At 40.8% G+C, this 19,345-nt stretch overlaps 1 protein-coding gene across 1 annotated transcript in view; it reads right to left on the bottom strand.

The window, feature by feature from the left end:
- The window catches only part of LOC109922779 (ephrin type-B receptor 2), a 383,441-nt gene that overhangs the window by 117,626 nt on the left and 246,470 nt on the right, over positions 1–19,345 (bottom strand). Inside the window, exon 6 of the mRNA XM_048614910.1 lies at positions 6,448–6,783. Within this exon, the coding sequence (XP_048470867.1) occupies positions 6,448–6,783 (336 nt within the window). The remainder of the gene's footprint in view (positions 1–6,447; positions 6,784–19,345) is intronic.

Here is a 19,345-nt window from a genome sequence, read left to right as displayed (position 1 = left end):
TGCTCCTCTGATGCTGCTTGGCCTGCTGTGTTCATCCAGCTCTACACTTTATTATCAGGTATGTCATGTGAACATGCTGAAACCATACTATGACAGGGAAATGGAACTGGAGAAACAGATATTAGTCACTGCCTTGCAGAGTGAGAAATAAAATCCAAATGATTTGGATTTTGATATGCTTCAGAATAAATTGAATAATGAGGAAGTCCTTAAGGAATAGGATAGGATTGTGAACTATCTGTCCCAGGAACAGAGAACTGAACTGAAAGACATGTTACAGTTTTATGAGGACCTATGTAGAAATAGAATGGGGAGGACTAATGCCATAGTACATGAGGTTAGCGTAGGGAATGCTGTTCCAGTAAAACTACACTCCTACAGGCTTAATCCTTTCAAAGCAGCACAGGCTTAGAAGGAAGTGAAGTGAAGAAGATATCACAGAGAAGAATCAAAGCGAGTGGAATTCGGCAATTGTGTTGGTTCCCAAACCTGATGGTACTCAACAATTCTGCATAGATTATTGGAAGGTCAACGTTGTGACCAAATATGACCCATACCCAATTCCAAGGCTGGACGATTGTGTGGAAAAAGTAGGACAAGCCACTTACATCACAAAGTTGGACTTTCTTCGTGGTTACCGACAAATACCTTTGTTGGAGACAGCAAAAGAAGTTTCTCATTTTGTAATCCCCAATAGGCTATATCAATTTAAGGAAATGCCCCTTGGAATGAAAAATGCACCAGCTGCTTTTCAAAGGCTTATGAACAGAGTTGTTGCAGGATTGACTAACTGTGCTGTCTACATATATGACTTAGTGATTTTTAGCCATTCGTGGAGAGATCAAATGGAGCATATGGCAGAGCTCTTTGAGAGACTATGGAAGGCAAAGTTGGTCATAAACTTGGCAGAGGAGGAAGCAACGTTCTTAGGGCACATCGGATACGGACGGATGACACCAAGGAACATGAAGACAAAGGCCATTGAGGAATTTCCAAGCCCATCCTCGAAGAAGAAAGTTCGATGATTTTTAGGATTGAGCGGATTCCACAGGAAATTTGTACCAAACTTTAGTAGCATAGTAGCACCATGCACCACCATTTGTTAAGAAAGAACACAAAATTTTGGTGGACAGAGCTATGCCAGGAGGCATTTGGAAATTTAAAAGCAGTGTTAATCACTGCACCAGTTTTAGTCATGCCAAACTTTTTGAAACCCTTCAAAGTCACCATTGATGCAAGTGACGTAGGTGTCGGACCTGTGTTGTTACAGGAGGATGATTGTGGAATTGAAAGGCCAATTGGTTATTTTTCAAAAAAACTCAATATCTACTATAAAAAGAAAGCAACCATTGAAAAAGAGTTATTGAATTTGCTAATGGTCTTACAACATTTTAATATTTATCTTTTAAACCATACATCAGAGACGATTGTGTATACTGATCACAATCCTTTGACATTTCTGGAAAGATTTAAGGATAAGAATACCAGATTATTTTGTTGGAATCTGACTTTACAAGCACTTAATTTACAGATTGTACATGTTGCTGGTCATGAAAATATTATCGTGGATACTTTATCGAGTATTTAAAGGAAAATTGCTAATATGAGGTAGAAATGGTAGTGTCCAATGTTATATATAAATAGTTTTGATATGCATTATGTAACACTAGATTAATGGGCTATGGATCTAGTAATATAATGGAGTTAAGGTTTAAAACAAAGAAAAAATGAAGCCATTTTCTCATAATGATTTTTTTTTATCTTAAGGGGATAGGTGTTGGATTGGGAGGCAAGAAGTTAGAATTGATGATGGTAATGTGCTAAGTGGGGAGCATTGCATGGTCCTTTTAAAAGATGTGTTTTTTCTGTGCTTAGAGATTTAAAATGGAAGTGAATTGAAACATTTGTATTGAAAGGTCATACAATGGGCAGGCCAGCAGCAGTTTTATTTTTACCAAGTGAACAGGTTTTGAATTTAGCCAATTTGAACCAGGTACTTAGATATCAAAAAACTATTAAATTTAAATCTGATGGTTTTGACAACATAGGACCAATCCTATTGTAAGGAATATTGATATGTCATCAAGGGTATAAAAAGGGGGCAGTTGAACAAAGACCCCAGAGCTAGTGCCACCTGCCAGAGCTAATGGCCCTCAGCTCTCAAGAGAGAATCGTTGGCTCCGAAGCCTCCTCTATACCTTAGAAAAAGCACCATCTAAATAAAAATGGTACAAATGGCACAATTAGTTAATATTCCTGACAGAAGATTTGATGGAGAAGGCACAGAACATTCCAGAAGATAACCTGGCTGTAAATTCGAGAGACCAAATTCTTTTTTTTTATGTAAGTGGGATTTATTGGAACAGCATACCATTAGAATCTTACTTTATTCGGGAATAGTTAGTAGTTAGAAGTGATTTATTCCGTTTGTTAATGGTTTAGTTAATTTGTTCTCTGTTAGAGTTAGATAAATAAATTGTTACTTGTTGATGTTAAAGTGAATGTCAGGGATTAATTTTATTTAACCAATAGATGTTACTGAAAAACAGGTTATACCCCTTTTATTGATTATGGGACGAAGTGCTCCCCCTTGGGTGTATCGGTTTTAGTTCTCGGGGGTGGGGGGGGGGGGGGTGGTGGTGGTGGTGTTGGGGGTCCGCCTCCACTTTATAACAGAAAGAAATATGGAAAAGCCACACCTGGAGATGGGAATTCTATGGAGATTTTCAAACTTGGAGGAGCAGAGCCTACTCGACAAATGTTCTTGAAAATCTGGAATAAAGAACAAAACCCTGCCAATCTCAGGGATCCTGCCATCACCACTGTCTTCAGGAAAGCAGACAAAATGGACGATGGGAACTTACCACAGAATCTTCCCACTTTCTATTGCAAGGAAGATCATCACTCAAATGCCCTGAGGAATGCCTTCCTGAAAGCCAAATGGCTTCTGACCATACAGTTGAACTGTGGACATGATTTTTACTGCTCAACAACTCTGCGACAAATGCCAGTAACAACACCAACCATGCTACACTACCTTCACTGATCTTACGATGCCTTTTGACTTAGTCAATCAGCAAGTGCTATAGAAGAACCTGTCAAAGGTAAGCAGCCCAGTGAAAATCATCATCATCCTCCATCTCCTCCACGACAAGATATTGGCAACAGTCCTCAATTATGGTAATATGTCAGAATCCTTTGAGTGAAGACAGGGGTCAAGAAGGGATGTGTCATTGCCCTCACCCTTTTCTTCATCTTCATTGTCAGTATTCTTTAGCTTGTCAAGAACAAGATACCCATTCCTCCTGCAGACACTTTTCAACCTCAATTTTCTTCTATGAAACTACTGTCGAATATTCCATCCTCCCCCCCTCCAAAATGGAAGTTGATGAAATAGTGCTTTTCCAGGTAATGGTGACATCACAACTTTGCCTCCCCTTTCAAGTTCATTTCGCAGCCATTCAAAATCACTGTACCTTCTGACACATGATTCCTTCCACTTGAATACTGGAAGAATACTCTTGATCTGGACCTGGTAGGTGGTGTAACTGGATGAAATCCAAGAAGAAAACTATGCCAACCTCACTTGTGGAACTTCAGTATTCGATTGACAATGTCATCTCTGCCCTCTCAGAAGACAGTCTTCAGGCCTCGCTTAATGCCTTCGCAGAAGCATATCAATGAATTAGCCTCAGTCTCAATATCAAGAAGACCCAAATTCTTTACCAACCCATCCAAGATCAGGTTCTGGTCCACCCCTTTATTAAGAATTCCTCTCAAGCACGGAATATTTCCCTTACCTGGGAACATAGAACATAGAACATAGAACAGTACAGCACAGTACAGGCCCTTCAACCCACGATGTTGTGCCGACCTATTATCTTACTAAGATCAATCTACCCTGCATATCCCTCCATTTTACTACCTTCATGTGCCTATCCAAGAGTCGCTAAAAGGCCTCTAAAGTATCTGACTCCAGTACCACTGCTGGCAGCACATTCCACATGCCCACCACTCTCTGTGTGAAGAACGTACCTCTGACATCTCCCCGATACCTTCCTCCAATCACCTTAAAATTATGCCCCCTCGAAATAGTAATTTCCGCCCTGGGAAGCTGCCTCTCATCTAAGGCTGACACTGATGTGGAGATACAACATTGCATTTAATCTGCGATCTCCACGTAAAGATGAGAGTTTTTGAAAACCATGACATCGATGCTGATACAGAGATCATTGTATATAAGACAGTCATCCTTTCAACTCTTCTATTTGGCTCCGAAACTTGGATTACGCATAGATACCACCTCAAGACCCTTGCTAATTACCATTGAAGTTAATTTGAGAAGGAGTCTCATCATCAGCTGAGAGGACAGGCGTACTAACATCAGCACTCTTGAAGTGGCTTATAGCATCAGCATTGAGGCCATGATCATCCAAAACCAACTCCACTGGGCCGGCCATGCGCTCAGGATGCCCGAATTCCAACTGCTGAAGCAAATCTTCTTAACCCAGCTCAAGGAAGGCACTCAAATGAGAGGAGGACAAAGGAAGCATTTCAGAAACTCCCTGAAGACTTCCCTAAAGAAATGCAACTTAGATGCCAATGCATTGGAGACCCACATTCAGAGAAACTAATATGGATGGTAGTCCTATATTCAAATGAACTGGAGAAGAGAATGCCAACAATCTCAATTCCATGGACCACTTGTGCCTTGTGTGTTTGGAGATGGGAATCTAGAGATTGGGCTCATCAGTCATGCAATGACCTACAGAATGGACAACTAGAATTTCCTGGTTGAGTGAGTGATTGCCAATGAATTGTCTGACATCTAGAATCACCTTTGTTATTTGATTCTGTCGCTTGTCAGGTTAATAATATGCTTGTGACTAATTGATCAGAAATGCACAAAGCACTCCAAATAACTATCACCAGGATCTCATACAGGAATAGTGCAGCCTTATTTTAATTGGAATGTAATAGATCTTTATTCGATCCCCACCGTAATTATAGAGTCATATAGCCATACAGCACAGCAACAGACCCTTCGGTTCAACCGACCAGGTATCCCAAACTTAACTAGTCCGGTTTTTCTGTGTTTGGTCCATATCCCTCTAAATCTTTCCTATTCATTTAGCTGTCCAAATGTCTTCTAAATGTTGAATTTTACCTGACTCTACCACTTCTTCTGGCAGCTCATTCCATACATGCACGAGTCTCTGTGTGAAAAAGTTGACACTCAGGTCCATTTTAAATCTTATACATTTAGAGGTAATTTCAGTCATCAATGGATCTTCAAACAAGTTGAAACATGACAAGGCCCAGCAGTTTCGGCAAAGCATGTGATCACTGAAGTGTAAACTCACGATTAATCATCAGGCTTTTGTTCAGACCATTTACAAAGTCAATTTCCATTTTCTGTTTTCAACAATAGATGGTGATTTTTAGACATTTCAGTGTGTGTTTGTGATTGCAGTTGTTGAACGTGCAGAATTACACTGACAAGCAATTTTGGACTGGCAGTCAGGCTTGCACTGTGGGACACTGGTACTGAATGCCACATATATCATTACACAGGGCCGAGGAAAAATGAACATGTACACACATTGTGCCTATTTTAACTCAACAAAATAGATAACAACCATTTGCTGGTAAATTTAAGTCAAACTGCTTGTTCTAAAATTTAAACAAAGCTTGGCAACTAACTGTCAATCAGCATGAACGGATACAGTATCAATAGTTACACTTACTGCTAAGCATTCAGCACACTCACGTGGTAAATGTTGGCTTTGCCCTTCAAATTAGTATCCTTTGAATTGTCCTAATGAGTGCAAGATGAAAAGCTTCTACAAAATGCAAGTTTTTAAACAATAGTCAAGCTCTACACTACCAAACTACCAAATTGTTTTTATGTCAATGCCCTGAAACTCAGCCTCCTATGCAGCAATGCATTGTGTAAATTGTGACAGGTGCAGATGGCTCTAAATTAAAAAAAACAATAAAAACAATCAATGGATGAGATATTTTGAAACAATTTGGCATTCTGAAAGAATTTCAGAAGAGAACATATAAGTGGAAAGTGTCTATTGAGGCAACAATGTCTTTTCATAATCTTGTCTGCAAGGGTCCGATGCCACCATTATGGGATCTACTGTTCCTTCACTATACAGAATGACAGCCCCACCTACTCAATAAGCAACAAAGCAACAGATTCAAGAATGGTATCACAGGGGGACAACAACTGCACCAGAAGATTGATGGTGTCACTAAAACAAATCGAATCAGAAGCAGGACAGACTAAAATTGTTCAAGAGATTTAGGAAACTGTAATTCAAGACCAGAAATATCAGTGGGGTCTTTGGAATTATTTTGTTTCATCATACAATAAGTCACACTGCCAGACTTCTTCATCACATTCAGACACACAAATCAAAAATACATATTTCCTACCAGCTTGATTGGTGGTAATATTGACAGCTGCAAATTGAGGTGGGTGAGGGCTCTGATCTGACACTCCATTCACAGCCTGGATCTCGAAGGTATACTGTGTGTGGGCAAGCAGATCGCTGATGTAAACGTGAGGCTCAGTCAAACCCAACTGACGTGGCACAAACTGCACATTGTCTCCACATCGAGTGCAGGTGCTGCGGCCTGCATTGCAACTCTTACAGATCACATTGTAAACCACATCCTCCCGGCCACCTGTCTCATGAGGAGCAGACCACTCCAAGTTCAGGGATGTTTCATTCACACTGGAGATAACTCCCAATGGGGCTGAGGGTGTCGCTTGGTTAAAAAAAAACAAAAGAAATTACAAGCATTAGAACTAATAAGATGACAATTTATAACCAATACTGAAAACCGAACTTACAAGTCTTTGACCACTCAAGTTAATAAGATTATGTAACATTTCTTCAACCTGTTAAGAGTTGCAATCTTTCTGCTTAATGCAGCAACTTTGTTTAGAATAGAGCATGGAGACAGTGAGGTGAGTTGTATATTGGTTTATAAGCTTTGAAGTGACAGAAAATTCTATCAACATTTCTATATAAGACTTTTTTTCACCCAGAGAGTGGTGGAGTTAAGTACCCTCACAACATTTAAGAAGTATCTGGATGAATACTTAAATATGTTGCAGGTGATACAGATACAAGGAAAAAAATGCCAACTGTCATCCCTGAGGCTTCAGCATTGAGAGGGTGGGACAGTCAAAATTCCCCTGAGCTCTTCCCCTATCAGCTTCTGTAGGCTAAAATCAAATCCGGAGGAGATGCAAAAGCAGGACATCAGTTGTTCTTTCACTGGGGAAATAATTTTTCTCTGCAGTTTGTAGACTACATTTGTACCTTTTCCCCATTTGTGGAGGACCACAGGAAAGTTGTATTTCTTCCAGCACAATTTTCATGTGTAGGTCTGGGTTTTGGAAGCCATTTCAGTAAAACCTCCTTGGAAAATTATTATCTACTCGGAGAAGGTTGCCTAGGAGTTGGGAACATTTTGAATGACAAGTATAAATTGTTTTGACACCTAAAATGTCATTATTAAATGATGTATTGTAATGTAGATGTATTTTTAATACAGTGATTCCTCATAGAGGTTTGTCCTGCAAAGGTAACATTAACCACTACTGCATAATTGTTGTCTTGTTTTACAACACTCTTTTCATTGATTTTAATGCATTATTTCACTTTGTCCAATTTAAAATGTCCTGTCAGCCTCTTGTTGATAATATACTGTTTTCTTTTAGTTTTCTCATTCTTCTTGATTGAACTGTGAGTTGACGTTAGGGTTAGTTGAACTTTGAACAGCTGTGTGTTTCAAAAAGAACAAATGTTTGCTTTTGGGAATATGTCCTGGAAAATAATATAACTTATTTACCGATGTTAAGAATATTGAAGAGGAATTGGCATTGAATGCTGCTATGTTCACTGCTGGCAGCTGCTTGTATGTTGAGTTGGCCAAACAAAGAAGGACTGATGCTAACTAGCCAACACAGAGAACATTGATTAAACAAAAAAAAAGGAAAAAAGGGACAACTGGTTCTAGCCAGTGCAGAGTGATTTTGGAAGCTTTGGGATTGGCTGCTCCATGTTATATTCTCCCTAGTTTTATATCCAGTTAAAGAATTGTTGGATGTTCTGAGAAAAGAATTCCAATTTGTTAAAAAAAAGTAAACAGCAAATACCTTTGACAAGGTTCCACATAGAATAAAGAAGGTAAAAGCTCATGTGACCCAGCGTAACTTGACAAGATGGATCCAAAACAGAAGATAGCAGGTAGTTTATGAGACTGGACCCCAGTGTGCAGTGGTGTGGTGTACCACAAGAATCAGTGCTGGGTCTCTTACTGTTTGTGATATTCATAAATGATGTAGATAAAAATGTGAGAGGATTGATAAGTAAGTTTGTGGATGACAAAAAGAGTAGCCAAGTAGTTGACACTGAGGAAGGTGGTCTTGGGTTACAGGAGGATTGATCAGATGGGAAAATCAGATGGAATTTAATACTGATAAATGTGAGGTAATGCACTTTTAAAGAAGGAACAATATGAGGGGAGCACTCAGTGAATGGTAAGACATTGGGAAGATCAGAATAACTGAGGAATATTGGGGTGTTTGTCCACAGATCCCTGAAGATGGCAGCACAGGTTAATAGGGTAGTTAAGAAAGGCAGATAGGACACTTGCCCTCATCAGTCATGGCATAAATTATAACAGCTGGGGAGGTCATCTTGGAGTAGTAAAGACCTTTTGGTTAGGCCACAGCTAGAATACTGTGTGTAGTTCTGGTCATCACACTATAAAAAGGATGTGATTGCACTGGAGGGGGAGTGCAAAGGAGATTCACCAGGACGTTACATAGGATAAAGCATTTCAGCAATGAGGGCTCGCTGGATAAACTCAGGTTGTTTTCTTTGGAGCACAGAAGGTTGAAGGGGGACCTGATAGAGGTGTATAAGGTTATGAGGAACATGGGCATGGTGAATAGAAAGCAGCTTTAACTCTCCTTCGTCGAAAAGGTCAATAATAAGGGGGCATAATTTCAAAGTAAAAGGCAGGAGGTTTACAGGGCATTTTAGGAAAAACATTTTCACACAGAAGGTGGTGGGGGTCTGGAATGCACTGCCTGGGAGGGTAGTTGAGCAAGGAAACCTCACAACCATTAAGAAGAACTTGGATGGGCATTTGAAGTGTCATAACATGAAAGGCCATGGGCCTAGTATGGGAACGTAGGCATAATGTCAGTAGTAGTATATTTTTGGCAGTGCAAAGTCAATTGGTTGAAGGGCCTCTTTTGTACTGACAGATGCTAATTCTTCCGGAAGTCTACTGACACTGTTCACTAATAGTGTAGGACTGAAGGTTTTTGAAAATGATGCCATATTTGTATATTAATAATTTAGTTTGTTAAGGGGTGGGGGGGGGAGATGGTGATACTTTGGCTTTATTTTGTCCTTTTTAAGTAAGGTTTTAAGACAGAGGTACTGAGATGTCTATTGAAAACTCAAAGTAAACATCTTGTGAGGCCTTGGACTTTGCTTTTATTAAAATGTTGGAATACTAGAAGCAGCCCGAATGGGTATGGTCAAGGTCTCACAGAACCACATTTTTAGTTTCTTAGTTTTTCAGTAGCAGTTGTTTCTGGGTCTGTTGCTGCAATACATTTCTCCCTGCTACACTCTGACTTTTCTTCATGTTTTCCTCCTGGGCTACTGGAGTTGCATGTGAGATAATCTGTTTTTTCAATTAGCCCTTTGCCAAGGGTGTTTGACCAAATGAATTGCATTTGGAACACAGCACCTTATCCTTATCTTTAAAATAAGAAAATGTTAGGGTTTAGACTATTTTGATACATTTTTAAGGCGTCTGGTTTGGTCCATAACAAATGGGATATACAGTATGTGCTTCTGAACAACTCATTATTCAAAGATTGTACAAAGACTTGGCACTATCATTTAAAACTATTTAATTAAACTAGAAAGTTACAAGTCCTTTAATTTCTCTTCATTTATGCCTTAACTGCCTTTGACTGTCTGACAGAGTGTTGGGTGGGTAGTCTTGCTCAAAGAAAATTGAGTTAAATGATAGATATTAATTAGATTATCTTATTGTTCAGCTTTATCCTGGCAATGTGACAAAATTAAGAATAAATTGTTAACTTGAACAAAAACTATAAACTTGGTGCCCAAGATCTGTTATTTGTAAAGTCTAGTTGGGAACAATTGAGCAATTATGAAGGTCACTGAATATATTAATTTCACTGTGCTGCAAATGCAGCCATAATGATTTTAATCTGATTTAGCTTGCTATCCCTGTGTCGTAACATGACTCTGTCATAGTTTGTTTAGAAACATAGAATCCCTATACTGTGGAAACAGGCCAGGGTCCACACTGACCCTCTGAAGAGAATTTCAACCAAACCCCGACTCTATAATCTGCATTTCCCATGGCTAACACACCCAGCCTGCACATCCCTGGACACAATGGGAAATTTAACATGGTCAATCCACCTAACCTGCACATCTTTGGACTGCAGAAGGAAACCAGAGCACCCAGTGGAAACCCACACAGATACAAGGGCAGCGTGCAAACTCCACACAGTCAAACCAGGCCCCTGGTGCCATGAGGCCACTTTGCCACCACTGTTTCATGATTCAAATCAACCAATAGTTCCTGTTTTATTAAAAACATCCAGCTTTTAAAAGTTGCCCAATGGTCCATCCTTAATACGTCTATTGTTGGTATCGCAAACTTTGGACCCAAAGTAGCTACTAGGGATTTCCTACTCAAAAACAATGAAACATTTTATTTCCAAAGGTAAATCCATCTATAATAATTTTCCATCTCTGTATAGTTGCTTTCATTCTTGGTTGGTATATACACCACAAATCTAAATGTGTCTTTTCTTGATCAATGAAATGACTGATTATCACCCCAACTCCATAACTTAAAAGGTCAAGCTGTAGTAACTCATTATTCTTTTATATGCATCACAAGTCTCTTGCTGTGGTTTATGTCATTCCCTTTTCATTGCTGTCAACAATTACACAGTACTGCAAACACAGATACAACCTCAGGTAGACATTGAGTAATATTGGACTATGCCTTGTAAGGACTTAATCTCTGACCTCTTTTGGTTTAGATCATGGAATGTCATGTCTATGTATTCTTTCTGTACTATAGTCCTGTCATTGATTTTCAGGATAAGATCTGGCTGCACAAAGCACTGCCTACACCATTCCAAATTCACACTGGGATCTTTCAGCCTCTTCAGCATTTTATTTATAATATGAAGGTTCTCTTCCTCTGTGGTCATGGTCAACACATCATCCTGATCACACAAACAAAGCTGCACTTGCAAAATCTTATCCACTGTAACATGGAAGATCGCTGAGTACTTCTTAACTGTTGAGGATATTGCTCAGACCACACGAGTAATGCTGTGAATAGCTTTTGGATATACGTGCACTAGATGTTGTTCAGAAATGGCTGATTCCTGGCTCTGTATTAAGTATTGCTTGGTATGATGCCGGAGTTCCATGCCATTTGTGCCAAATTTGCTGGGGAGGGAGACAGTGGGTGAGGTGTGTAATTCACTAGTCTCTGTTTCCTCTGTGCTCCTTTGTGGCCTGCTTATCTTCCTATTTCATAAAAGCAAAATAATGTGGAGAATGGAACACAAAATAGAAATACATAGAAAATAGAACATAACAGCGCAATACAGGCCCTTCGGCCCTCGATGTTGCGCCGACCTGGGAAACCAATCTGAAGTCCATCTAACCTACACTATTCCATTATCATCCATATGTTTATCCAATGACCATTTAAAATACCCTTAAAGTTGGCGAGTCTACTACTGTTGCAGGCAGGGCATTCATAAGGACATAACATAAGAACATAAGAACTAGGAGCAGGAGTAGGCTGTCCGGCCCTTCGAGCCTGCTCCGCCATTCAATAAGATCATGGCTGATCTTTTCGTGGACTCAGATCCACTTACCCGCATTCTCACCGTATCCCTTAATTCCTTTATTGTTCAAAAAAATATCTACCTTATCTTTAAAAACATTTACTGAGGTAGCGTCAACTACTTCACTGGGCAAGGAATTCCATAGATTAACAACCCTCTGGGTGAAGAAGTTCCTTCTCAATTCAGTCCTAAATCTGCTCCCTCTAATCTTGAGGCTATGCCCTCTTGTCCTAGCTTCACCTGCCAGTGGAAACATCCTGTCTATTTCTATATTATCTATTCCCTTCATAATTTTATATGTTTCTATAAGATCCACGCCCTTACTACTCTCTGAGTAAAGAACCTACCTCTGACATCTGTCCTATATCTATCACCACTCAATTTAAAGCTATGTCCCCTCATGCTAGCCATCACCATCCAAGGAAAAAGGCTCTCACTGTCCACCCTATCTAATCCTCTGATCATCTTGTATGTCTCTATTAAGTCACCTCTTAACCTTCTTCTCTCTAACGAAAACAGCCTCAAGTCCCTCAGCCTTTCCTCATAAGACCTTCCCTCCATACCAGGCAACATCCTGGTAAATCTCCTCTGCACCCTTTCCAATGCTTCCACATCCTTCCTATAATGCGGCAACCAGAACTGTACGCAATACTCCACATGCGGCCGCACCAGAGTTTTGTACATATGCAACATGACCTCATGGCTCCGAAACTCAATCCCTCTACCAATAAAACCTAACACACCGTATGCCTTCTTAACAACCCTATCAACCTGGGTGGCAACCTTCAGTGATCTATGCACATGGACACCGAGATCTCTCTGCTCATCCACACTACCAAGAATCTTACCATTAGCCCAGTACTCTGTATTCCTGTTACTCCTTCCAAAGTGAATCACCTCACACTTTTCCGCATTAAAATCCATTTGCCATCTCTCAGTCCAGCTCTGCAGCTTATCTATGTCCCTCTGTAACCTGCAACATCCTTCCGCACTATCCACAACTCCACCGACTTTAGTGTCATCCACAAATACAGTGGATATAGCAGCATTTATGGATAGAGTAACAGCAATATAACTCTTCAGGTCAAACACTGACAGAGGCTTTCCTCAGTGTGGAAGGATAGTGCAGCATTATCAGTAAAGAGAAACTGTCTGATGAAGATTTTCTCTTGGAACCCAGGTAAATAAGGCTGGGCAGCTTCCATCAGTTCTGGTATGCATTGAGGCACCCTCTAAATGGCATGTGTCAACTACAATGAGAAGAATATACCAATGAGCTTCAGCACCAGAACACATCCCTGTTTGGCCCCAAAGGGTTTTAGTGTCATCTGTCATACCTGACCTTGTCATGGAAGTAGGAGGAGATCACACATAGCAGCTTCAGTGGACAGCTGATTTTCTCTAGTAGCTTCAACAGACTGCCTCTGCTCAGGCAGTCAATGCTTTGGTAAGTTTGATCAAGTTAGTATTTAGGGGGCTTCTTTTTCATTGCATGTGACTTGCAGCTACTGGACTGAAGATCAAGTCAATTGGGAATCTTCCAGTTCTGTATTGTCAGTTAGATATAATTAGTTTGAAGAAATTAAGACTCTATTCCTTGGAGAAAAAGGTTGGAGGAGATTTTATCTAGGTGTTCAAAATTATTTGTGGTCTGGACAGAATAGATAGGGAGCAACTTCCATTGGTTACAGAATTGAGAACCAGAGGAAACAGACTTAGGTCAACTGGCAAAAGTAGCTCTGGAGATAGGAAGAGAAACATCTCACACAGTCAATGGTTAGGGTCTGGAATGCACTGCCTGAGAATACGGTGGAAGCAGGTTCCATGAAGGCTGTCAAGAGGGAGCTAGATTTTTATCTGAAAAGGAAGAATGTGCAGGATTAGAGGTTTAAGGTCGGGGAGTAATGCTAGTTCAATGACTCAGAGCAAGTGCAAACACAATGATTCTGTAAAAAAAGTTATTCTGTGATAGAGAGATAGTAGGAACTGCAGATGCTGGAGAATCTGAGATAACAAGGTGTAGAGCTGGATGAACACAGCAGGGTCTAGGCCCGAAATGTCAGCCTTCCTGCTCCTCTGATGCTGCTTGGCCTGCTGTGTTCATCCAGCTCTACACCTTGTTATCTCTTATTCTGTGATATCCAGTTTTGCATGATAGATAGGTGCTCCACACTGTTTAGAGCTTCCTCTGTGACCATACTCTCTTGAATGCAACTCAAGAGGAAAACACCTATTTGAAACCACCCTCCCCAACTTGTTACCGCATCCATCAATAGCAGTACTGACAGGAATAATCACAATGTGGTTACTGCCTTTCATCACGCGTGGCACTATCACTGTGTTAAGTGGGATACTGTCAGAACTAGTAACTCAAAATTAGGTATCCATGAGGCATTATAGATCATCATCAGCAGCAAAATTGCACTCAAACACAATCTGCAATCCCACAGACTGGCGTATCCCAATTTTACCATTACCATCAATATAGAGGATTCATCCTGGTTCTTTGAAGAGTGCATGAGGGCATGCCAGGAGAAACAGCAGGCATATCTGAAAAGTAAGGTGTCAATCTGGTGAGAATGCCAAACAGCAGTATGCTATAGATACAGTCAAGTGATTCATGATAAACATTTCATACTGAAGCTCTGCAGTCCTGTCACACCCATTCAATGAATATTGCCTGCACAATTAAATTAAGGAGGACATTCCACAAACAGGTGATTTTAAAGTAAATATAAGTAAACAATGGGAGATTGGAGGACTTGAGAGGTGAGAGATACAGAAAAATAAAGAGAAAGGATAAAAGGGCTTAATGAAAGGGGTAAGGTAACAAGAATGACAAGAAGAGACAGTTTTTATGTTAGTGCAGTCTGTATCAACAAATAAAGCCTAAGTAAGCTAAAACCATGAAAAGCCAGATTGAATAGCACTGTTAGTAAGGGAGGAAATAAGTGACAATGAGGAAATAAATTGGTTCCATAAATCAGAAATCAACCAAGGGGTGGAAAATGTTGGTGGGGGGCTAACTATAGGGCCACAAACAGTAGTGCACGTGTGAACAAACGGATTAAAGAGGAGATTAGAGGGTACAACTGTAATCATGGGGAATTTTAATCCACGTAAAGATTGGACAAACCAAGCCATCAATAATATCCACCAGAGAAGAATTTTCTGGAGTTTATAATGGGATAGTGTTTTTATAAGACTAATATGTTCAGGAATCAACTAGAGAGCAGGATATCCTTGACTGAGTATTGTGCAATGAGAAAGGATTAATCCTTTATCTTGACGGTAATGGTAAAATGGGGATAAGCCACACTATGAGATTGCAGATTGTGTTTGAGTGCAATTTTGCTACTGCTGATGATCTACAGTGCCTCATGGATATCCAGTCTTGAATTACTAGTTCTGACAGTATCCTGCTTAACACCGTGTTAGATCTGTTGTGGAAGAGCGACCATAAAATTATAGATAGTAGGAACTGCCGATGCTGGAGATGCCGACGCACCTCCCAGTTGCGAACCATTTCAACTCCCCCTCCCACTCCCACTCCTTGGACGACATGTCCATCCTGGGCCTCCTCCAGTGCCACAACGACGCCACCCGAAGTTGCAGGAACAGCACCTCATATTTCACTTGGGAACGCTGCAGCCCAATTGTATCAATGTGGACTTCACAAGCTTCAAAATCTCCCCTCCCCCAACCGCATCCTAACACCAGCCCAGCTCGTCCCTAACCTGTCCATCTTTCCTCCCGCCTATCCACTCCTCCCACCTCAACCCCCACCCCCACCTCCTACCTACCAGCCTCATCCCGCCTCTTGACCTATCCGTCCTCCCTGGACAGACCTATCCCCACCCTAACTCCCCACCTACACTCACCTTTACTGGCTCCATCGCCGCCTCTTTGACCTGTCTGTCTCCTCTCCACCTATCTGCTCCTTTATCCATCTTCCATCCGCCTCCCCCTCTCTATTTATTTCAGAATCCCCTTCCCCTCCCCCATTTCTGAAGAAGAGTCCAGACCCGAAACGTCAGCTTTCCTGCTCCTCTGATGTTGCCTGGCCTGCTGTGTTCATCCAGCTCTACACCTTGTTATCTCATAAAATTATAGAATTGTTTATTAAAATGAAAAGTGAAAAAGCTGAATCAGAAACTAGGGTCCTAAATCTAAATAAAGGAACCTATTTAACCTTGATAAGCGTAAGGTGATGCACTTTGGAAGAAGAAACAAGACGAGGGAGTATTTAATGAATGGCAGGACACTGGGTAGCTTATAGGAACAGAGGGATCAAGAGGGTAACAATTCACAGATCCCCGAAGTCGGCTGAGCATGTGAATAGGCTAGTCAAGAAGGCAAATGGGACACTTGCTTTCATCAGTCGTGCCACAGAGTATAAGAGCAAGGAGGCAATGTTGGAGTTCTATAGAGTGTTGGTCAGGCCACAGCAGGAGTACTACATGCAGTTCTGGTCACCTCACCAGAGGAAGGATGTGATAACACTAGAGGGGTACAGAGGAGGTTTGCCAGGATGTTGCCTGGGATGGAGAAATTGGGCTAAAAAGAGAGACCAGATAGGCTTGGATTGTTTCCTTTAGAGCAGCGAAGACTGAGGGAGGGCATGATTGAGATGCATAAGATTATGAGGGGTGCGGACAGGGTGAATAGAGACCAGTTGTTCCCTTTGGTCAGGGGCCAATCACGAGAGGGCATAGTTTTAGGACAAGGGGCAGGAGATTCAGAGGGGATTTGAGAAACAACTTTTTCCACTCAGCAGGTGGTGGTAATCTGGAATACACTGCCTGGGAAGATAGTGGAGGCTGGAAACATTATAACCTTTAAAAAATATTTGTAAAAGTACTTTAAATATCATAACATTCAAGGATATGGGACAAGAGCAGCAAATCAGGATTAGTGCAAGTTTCCAATGATGGATTGGGGAATGTTACTAAAAGGGTGGATAGGCCATGGCTAACATTAAAAAAGGTGAGCATGAATTACAACAACTATTTATTCTTTTTGGTGCAAAAATAAAGCACGAAAGGACACTCAACCATGGCTTACAAAAGAAACAGGGACAAAATTAGATCCAAAGAGGAAACATATAAAACTGATAGGAAAGGCAGCAGAGCTGAGGATTGGGAGCATTTTAGGATTCAGCAAAAGAGAGAAAAAGTAGAGTATGACAGTAAACTTGGAAGGAACATGAAAACTGACTGTCCAAATTCCTATAAATATGATGAGAAAAAGACTAGTGAAGACGAGATTAGTAAAGGTTTGGCCTCAATCAGAAATGGGGGAAATTATAATAGTGAATAAAAAAAAGGCAGAAGAGTGGAACACACATTTTGATTTTGTCTTCAAAAATGAAGACACAAATAATTTCCCAGAAATTTTTGGAGACCAGGGATCCACTAAGAGAGAGGAATTGAAGAAAATCAGTATTGATAATGAAATGGTGCGAGAGAAATTAATAGGGTAAAGGTTAACGAATTACGAAGACTTGATAATCCACATTCCACAGCATGAAAGAAAGTGGGCTTGGAAATACTGGGTGCACGGTGGTCATCTTCCAAAATTCTATCGGCTTTGGAGTAGCTGGAACAGTTTGGAAGGTGGCAAATGTAACCTAACTATTTAAGAAAGGTGGAAGAGAAAGATTAGAGACTTACAGAAATGTTCACCAAAGATCAGTTGTGTGGAAAATGCTAAAGTCCATTATAAAAGATGCAGAATATTGAACTGTACAGCATAGGAACAGGCCCTGGTGCCAAATTAATCACTTCTGCCTGCTGTGGCCCATATCATTCCATTCCTTGCACATTCATGTGCTTATATAAAGTCCCTTAAACACCTCTATTCTATCTGCCTCTACCACCACCCCTGGAAGCACATTCCAGACTCCTTACCATGGTCTTAAAAAAATACTTGTTCCTCACATCTCCTTTGAACTTTTCCCCCTCTCACCTTAAATGCATGCCCCCAGGTATTAGACATTTCAACTCTGGGAAAAAGATTTTTCTTCAACTATATCTATGCATCTCAACTTTATAGGCTTTTATGAAGTCTCCCTTCAGCCTATGCTGCTCAAGAGAAAACAGCCCGAGTTTTTCTAGCCTCTCCTTATAGCTCATATTCTCTAATCCAGGCAGCATCCTGGTAAACCACTTCTACACTCTCTCCGAAGCCTTCATATCCTTCCTTTAATGTGGTGACCAGAATTGAATTCAATACTCTAAGTGTGGCCTAACGAAAATCTTATAAAGCTGCAACATGACATCTTGACTCTTATACTCAATTCCCTGACCAATAAAGGCAAGCTTGCCGTATGCCTTCTTTACCACCCTATCTACTTGCATGGTCACTTTCAGGGAGCTATGGACTTGAACCCCAAGATCTCTTTGTACATCAATGTTGTTCAAGGTCCTGCCATTAACTATAAACTTTTCCTTATATTACAAACAGCAGAGGTCCCAGTATGGCTCCCTGCAGAACATCACTAGTCATGGACTTCCAGCCAGAAAAGCACCCTTCCCCCAATTCTGAATCCAACCGGCCAAGTCACCATGGATCCCATGCATTTTAATCTTCTGGATGAGTCTACCATGCGGGACCCTGTTGAAAGCCTTACTAAAATCCATGTAGACAACATCCACTGCTCTACCCTTGATCATATTTGTCACCTGTTCGAAAAATTTAATCAAGATAGTAAGACATGACCTGCCCACACAAAGTCATGCTGACTGTCCCAAATTAGGCCATGCTTTACCAAATGTGTGTAAATCCCATCTATAAGAATTCCCTCCAACAGCTTCCTAACCACCAATGAGAGACTCAGTGGTCTATAATTTCCTGAAAACTGTGATAGCAGAACACTTCAAAATATAGGATGGGTTTATGAAATAGAAATCTTGCTTTATATATCTTCTGGACTCTACAGAGTCGTGGGGAGGGCCAGTGAGTTGTGGGCAGTGCAAACATAAAATCTGTGGTTGATTCGCTCACCAAGCTGGTTTATTAGTTCACAGATGTCTCATTACCCTGCTGGGTAACATCATCAGTGCAGCCTCCAGTGAAGCACTGTTATGTTTTCCCACCTGGTATTTAAACGCTGCGGTCCATTGGATTTGATTACCTCATCTCTGGTTTTCCTTTGCAGTCGTGTATATTTAGGGTCTAGTTCTTTGTGTTTGTTGATGGCTTTATTGGTGGAGAACCAGGCCTCTAGGAATTCCCGTGCTTGTCTCTGTTTGGCCTGTCCTAGGATCCTGATGTTGACTCAATCGAACTGCTGGTTCTCCTTATCCATGTGAATGGAGATGAGTGAGTCTTGTCTTTTTGTTGCTAGTTGGTGTTCATGTACTTTTGTGGCCAGTTTTCTTC

The sequence above is a fragment of the Rhincodon typus genome, chromosome 31 (assembly GCF_021869965.1).
Source record: "Rhincodon typus isolate 14 chromosome 31, sRhiTyp1.1, whole genome shotgun sequence".
NCBI lineage: Eukaryota > Metazoa > Chordata > Chondrichthyes > Orectolobiformes > Rhincodontidae > Rhincodon > Rhincodon typus.
This window is presented reverse-complemented; position numbering and strand designations above follow the sequence as displayed.